The 7,398-nt window shown below is 36.0% G+C and overlaps 1 protein-coding gene across 1 annotated transcript in view; it reads left to right on the forward strand.

The window, feature by feature from the left end:
- Positions 1-7,398, forward strand: part of LOC105979729 (olfactory receptor 1440-like) — a 24,312-nt gene that overhangs the window by 2,730 nt on the left and 14,184 nt on the right. The window contains exon 2 of the mRNA XM_030887518.2: positions 4,929-4,944. Coding sequence (XP_030743378.2) covers positions 4,929-4,944 — 16 coding nt within the window. The remainder of the gene's footprint in view (positions 1-4,928; positions 4,945-7,398) is intronic.

Raw genomic sequence — 7,398 nt, forward strand, 5'->3', positions numbered from 1 at the left:
GATCCCAGGAGAAATGTTTTCTGGGTCTTTTGGGAGCTGACGTTGGTCAGCAGAAGTCAACAGGACAAATAGCGATGCCAACAGAAACACTCTGGATTTTTTCGTCAACTTTACTTAGCTATGATATCATTGAGAAACTCAAATTCTACTTCTCATTCTATGACCGAAGACTATCTGACTTAAAAAAGTAATTCATCTCCAAAATGGGATAGTGATAGCTCAAAGAATCGAACAACCTCTTAAAATTGTCACCTAATTCCCTGAGTGTGATTATTTTCCAAAACTAAAGAAAACTTTTCTCAGCTTAATTATTTTTGCACTACTGGAAATAAGTTTAAGGAGCCTGAGTGAACCAGACAAGCCCTAGTGGTGGTGTAGTGGATTGAGCATTGGGCCACTAACCACAAGGTTGATGGTTCAAACCTACTAGCCACTTTACAAAACACAGCTTTATAGTTGTGAGCAGTTCTTTCCTGACCTATGGGGTCAATCTGAGTTGGAGTCAACTCAGTGGACAGTGGGTTGGCTTGGGTGGTCCAAGTAGTTAGTGAGATGCTAGAGGTTGGCAGTTGAAACCCACCCAATAACGCCACACAGGAAAGGCCTAAAAACTGCTTCCATGGTGATTACAGCCAGGAAGCAGTTCTGGGCTGCCATGAGTTGGACAGCAAGTAACAATAGAAATAAAGGAGGAATTTCTTAGCTGGAAATATGATTCTTCTTAGAGACTGGCAAAGGTTGTGGAGATCCTTCAAGAGATGTATTCGCTTGCACCTAGAATGTGTACACCATTGGATTGGTCAAAAAATACATAGGTGTGGAGTATGGTTTTGCTTCGGAATGGATAAAACTATAGCCAACCCTTCTATTGGCTTATGCTCTAGCAAAAGCAAAACAACACAAACAACTCACTTTTCTCAGAATGTGCTCTCTGGATAAGCAACATCCGCATCTCCTGGGAACTTATTAGAAATGCAAATGCTCAGTCTTCTTCCCTGGCCTGCTATCTTAGAGTTCCTGGGAATGGAATCCAGCAATCCATATTACCAATTCTTCAGGTGGATAAGTCACACTCTCATGGGGAGTTAAAACAAATGCTCATGTCTGCTTGCTAGCCCCAGAGAGTCTGATGTAAGAACTTTGAGTATTTTTTATGGATTCTTTTTTTATGGTGTGGGTGAAAGTTTACTAGATAAATTCATTTCCCGTGCCACAGTGTAGGCCCATCTTGTTTTGTGGCATGACTTGCAATCTGTTCTAATATGACTGCATTCCTCCCACCTCTTCGTTTCTGGCCCCGTCTTCTGGGTTTCTTTTGGAGCAAGTATTGTGCTTTTGACTGATTTCCCAGAACGTGGCCCTCAGGGGTCACCCAAGTTTTACAAGGAAAATCATTGCAGATGACTCAATGATATCACCATGAGTGAGCACTCTGTTTTCAAGGGAAACTTTTCGGGCAGGTTTTGCAGAAAGAAAGAAACCATGCAGTTAGCTCCTCCAACCCCTTCTCACCATATTACAAGACTACAAACACTGGAGCTCTCAGCTGGAATGATTTGGGTAGCTGGCCCAGATGCAGAGTAATAGGCAAAATGCAGGGAACTCTTGCTGGCACTATTCCATTTTTCTCTCAGTCTCCCACATTTTAGAACTAGGTGTTTAATATGAAACCATCATATTATATTATTACTCAGTTATATGCTGGGCTTAGTGGAGATATTTTTAAACTTTTTTTTACTATCTTATTTACTAATTTTATATACAAAGATAACATGTAAACAAAGTCATGTTTTATAATAAAATTATTTCTACCTTTCATAAATCTCTTTTCTATCTGTATTGACTTGGTAATAGTTAATGTTTAAAAAGTATTAAATCTTCCAGTCTATAAACATAGTCTATCTCTCCAGTTATGTAGTTACTTGACATTTTACTTGAGGTTTATGACTCCTTCTGAACGTTTCTTATTTTGCGTCAAATTTATTCCTAAGTACAATTTTTAGTTGTATTTTTAATTAATATTTCTAGATATTTGATTGCTGGAATGTATGCATTAACTTGATTTTAAACATTAGTTCTTTTCTATGCTAAATTCTCATTGATTCTAATGATTTTCTGTATATTCATTTGGATTTTTTATTCAGACACTCAGATTATCAGGAATATCAGTTAATTCTAATAATTGTTCTGAAGTTTCTTTTGGTTTTGTGCAAAAATAATTTGATCTTCTGAAGGAAATAAAAATATCATTTCTTCCTTTCTTATGCTCAAAAATTGAAGCTCTCGTAGTTTTTTATAACAATGTAAATTAGAACAACCAGGTGAATAATATAGTTGTTAATTATATAAAAATAAGGCTTTTTAAAAGTAGTACAATGTTAGTTTTTTTTTAAATAGCTATTTTCAAAAGGTCCAGATGATGCCGTCTTTGCTGTTTATAGATTGAAGGCATTCCTGATGGCATTTGCCTTGGCTCTTGGGCTTTGGGGGCAATGCTTAGAGTAGGAGCTGGGGGACAAAGAGGTTTACACATTTGTCAGAGGTCACACAGGGGTAACCACCTTGCTGATATGGAAAGATCATCAGCATACTCCAAAGGCCACACCAGGGGGACGGAATGCAGAAACCCCACTAGATGAGCTGCTTCTACCTCCAACATCCTCGCAGCCCGAGGACTTAAGTCTGAAACGACATGGTGTGTGAAGAAGCAGAAGATAGTTATACCGAGTATTGAATTGTTGGTGGGCAGACTAACATTTACTCGCCACTTCAATGCCCTCCTCCTTTATTCAGATAGGTATTATTCTAGCAGACCTGGGTCTGAAATTGTCAGTGAATATTATTGTAAGTTTTGCCTGACCAACTCCCATTGTTGGTGTAACTAGTTTATGTAAGGATTTAATCGATATAAATTTGTAGTTAGCCTTAAAAAAAGGGAAAATTGTATAACCACTGTGGAAGATAATTTGACAATTTATTTTACAGTAACATGTACATGTACCATAAAACAACAAAAACAACAACAGAATAGTTATCATTGAGTCCATTGAACCATAAAACATGCACATGCACATACACCATCCCACCCTACACACACCCCAAACTAAAAACAGTTGGCATCAAATCTATGGTTCTTGAGTTGGTTTCAACTCCTGGAAGGTGGCCCCATGGGTGTCAGAGTAGAATTAACCTCCATAGGATTTTTTGTTTGTTTGTTTGTTTTTTAATCATTTTATTGGGGGCTCATACAACTCTTATCTCAATCTATACATACATCAATTGCATAAAGCACATTTGTACATTCACTGCTCTCATCATTCTCAAAACATTTGTTCTCCACATAAGCCCCTGGCATCAGTCCCTCATTTTCCCCCTCCCTCCCTGCTCCCACCTCCCTCATGAACCCTTAATAATTTATAAATTATTATTTTGTCATATCTCACAGGCATCCTCAAACTACGGCCCATGGGCCACATGTGGCCCGCCGAGGACATTTATCTGGCCCGCCGGGTGTTTTTGCCCCACTTGTTTTTTCACTTCAAAATAAGATATTGCAGTGTGGATAGGAATTTGTTCATAGTTTTTTATTAAACTATAGTCTGGCCCTCCAACGGGTCTGAGGGACAGTGAACTGGCCCCCTGTTTAAAAAGTTTGAGGACCCCACTGTCCGATTTTTAATGGCTGTGATTACTGGCACATAAATTGCTGGGGCTTGCTTCTACGGCAAAAAAGAGTGGACTTGAATTGACATTTCCAGTAGTGGAGAATTGTGTACTTACTTGCATAACTTAGGCTCCACACTTAGCATTCAAAGCCAAACCCATTATCATCAAGTCGATCAATCCCAAAGATTGTAGACTTTATGGAAGTTGAATGACACATCTCTTTCCCAAGGAAGTAGCTAGTGGGTTCAAACTACTGACTTTTTGATTAGCAGTGGAGTGCTTAACCACTGAGCCCACAGAGCTCCTTAACTTGCTATACAACCTAGCCTTTCCACTCCCAAGTAGCTATATGAGAAAATGAATGTGAGTCTAAACAATGATTTACACATGAATGCTAATAGATTTTATTAATAATAATGAAAAATAGAGAGTCTGAATGCCCATCCATAGGCCAATGGGTGAACATATTGTGCTATGTACATACAATAGAATATTTCTCAACCCTTAAAAGGAACTGATGAGCACAACTATAAGGTTCCATTAAGTGGGGGGGAAGCAGACAGAAAAGAGTGCATATGTATGGTTTCCTTTATTTTGAAAATGTAGTGACAGAAAACAGATCAGTGGTTCTTAAGGCAACAGGCCAGGAGAAAGCGTTGCCTGAAAGGAGTCACAGGCAACACTTTGGAGTGAAGAAAATTATTTCTATCATGACAGTGGTGGTATAAAATCTAGTAAAAAATTTTTCAACTATACACTTAAAATTAATACATATTGTATATGTAAGTTATATTTCACCAAAGCGGCTTTTTAAAATTTGATGCTTTTCTTCTTTCATTACTCTGGTTAGAAACTTTAAGGCAAAACTTAATATAACATAAGACAGGGAGTTTTAGCTGTTGTTGGAGTGGGTACACGTTGGGCTACCATCCTCATGGGTGGCAGTTCAAAACCACCAGCAGCTCTACAGGAGAAAGACTGGGTTTTCTACTCCCATAACCAAGTACAGTCTTGGAGACCCACAAGGGGATCACTGTGAGTCAGCATTGACTAAGTGGAAGTAAGCTAGTGGCTTTTAATTCTTGTTTTGATTTTTAGAATAATGCTTTTAATATTTTACCCTTACAGATATAATTTATTGAAACTGATTTTAAGATATGCTTTAGAAGGTTAAAGAATTTCCCTTATGTGTCTACCGTTCTAATTTTTAAAAATCATAAATGGATGTTTAGTCTTATCAAATCTTCTACATGTATCCATAGAGATCATTATATTTGTTTCTTCTTTAATCTCTTGATATGATGAATTGCATTACTTCATTCTCTAATATTAAACCACCCTTGCATTTCTGGAATAAATTCAATTTAGTCCTGATGTTTAAAATATTTCTAATCTATGCTTACAGAGATATTGGCAACAATATTCTTATATTACTCAATCCTTGTCAAATTTTGGTAGTAAGGGTATAAAAGCCCCACAAACTAAGTTGTAAATTGCTAAATTTGCTATACACTAGAAAATCTTGTGCAGAATTGGAATGATCTTTTTGAAATCTTTGTACAACTTTCTGGTAAAAACATCATTCGGGCCATTAGTTTTCTTATCTGAAAGATGTTTACTGAGAGTAGATTGCCCCACAGAGTTCGTTGCTGGTAGGTGCTGTTGAGTCAGCTCAGACTCCTGGGGACTCCCTGGATAACAGAATGAAACCCTGTCTGCTTCTACACCATGCTCACCATTGTTATGTTTGAGGCCCTTGTTACAGTCACTGGGTCAATCCATCCCTTTGAGGATGGGTAACCTAGGCTGCAGTCTTCATGGGAGCAGTTGGCCAGGTCTTCTTTTCCTGTAGAGCCCTCCTCTCAGTCGGCTACCCAGTGCTTAGCCACTGTGCCATCAGATCGCCTTCTTTACTGTGTGCCGGGTAGCAAAAGATTCTGTTACATTGTACCAGAAGTTTGTACATTTTACTAAATTTTTTAATGTATTGGCATGAACTTGTTAAAAGTATCCTCTTACTAGTTCTTGTATGCTGCCAGACTCTGGAACAATGTCCTTATTCCATGTTTATTCCTTTTTCTAGTTGTTTCACCAGAAATGTCCATTTTTAGCCATTCCAAAGAGACAATGCTGACTCCCTTGCTTTTGGATTATTTGGTGCACTTTCCAATCTATGATAGATTATTAATTTTTGCTCTTCCTCGTTTTACATGCATGTAGATCACAATTACTAAGTTCAACTTCTCTGAAATCTGCAAGATTTGATAAATAATATTTACATTATATTTCAATTGTATTTTAAATTTCCATACTAACTGATTTCTGAATAATTTAGTAATAAATCATCGATTATCAATTATAAGCTTTCCCTAATTTTATATAATTTTTAACAATCACATTGCAGTGACTAAATTATAAACCAAAGTTAGAACTTTGTTAGGCTTTGCTTGCTAGACAATAGAACATCAATTTTCTCAAATGATTTGTATTTGCTTCTAACCATTTATATTCTACAGTAGTCAGAGGAAGAATGTTTGGTGTAGATCAAATTTTGCAATTATATCTCACTAAAATTCTATATCTTTATTGAATATCTTTTTCTATTTGGTCTATGCTTTGCTGAGTAAGGTGTGCTGAAATCTATCATGAGAGTTATGGTTCTGTGGCATCAATATTTATTTATGAACATACTTATTGATTTATTTGCTTTTCATTCTTATTTACACTTTAAACCTTCTACATGGGATCATTCTGCTTGAATTACAACAACAACAAAACACATATTTGGCCTGATTTTTAATCCTATTCTTAAAAAATATTTTCATAGTTTATAGGATGAAGTTGTCATCTAATCATCTATTATCATCTCAAAGATGTCACTCTACTCCCTTTTAATTTCCAATGTTGCTAAGAAGCTCATTTCAATTTTAATTATTGCTCCTTTAAACTCCCTTTTCTTTCTGGATGCTTTTTAATACATTTTCTTTGTATTCAATTTTTTCCACTGTGATGTGTGTACATGTACATTTGTTTTTTACCTAACTTGCTTTGCATTGAGGTGACTAAAATGTATGTAAAGACTATCAGTGCAGTCATTGTGCTAAATTATCTCATGAAAAGTCTCCTTTATCCTTGTTAGAGCTCGACTTCAATAAACATATTATTCTCTGCCAACAATTATTCTCTCCTGATGACATGTCCAAAAAGCAAACCAGATAATGTTCTGTTGGGTTCCGTAGATTTTCACTAATTAATTTTGGAAGTAGATTGATGAGGTTTTTTTTCTTGTCTATCCAAGAGTTAGGCTTTCTAATTCTCTTTCATGTCTTGTAATTTTTTTATTAGTTATTCTATCTTTTTTCTTTATCCAACTACATTCTAGATTATTTCTTCAAGCATGGCTTAAAGTTCACTAATTCTCTTTATCCAATATTAAACCCATCATGTGAGGTTTTATTTCTATAATTTTTTTATTTTTAGAGTTTCTGATTGCCTTATTGCACTTGTTCTTTGTGCACATATTCAAGTATCTGATTTTTTAAATATATTAAATATACTCATGTCCATACTGTCTATTATGAATAAAATAGCTTAACACCTTGAGCAAGTATTTCTGTCTGCTATGATGCTATTTTGCTTTAATATTCAATCCATTGACTTTCAAAAAGAGCTTCTCATTTTTCTTGCAAGTTGTCTTTGTAAAATCTTTGCAAATTCAGATTAATATGTATT

This window comes from Echinops telfairi, unplaced genomic scaffold (assembly GCF_000313985.2).
Source record: "Echinops telfairi isolate 266 unplaced genomic scaffold, ASM31398v2 ScPeMD7_7416;HRSCAF=8454, whole genome shotgun sequence".
Lineage (NCBI taxonomy): Eukaryota > Metazoa > Chordata > Mammalia > Afrosoricida > Tenrecidae > Echinops > Echinops telfairi.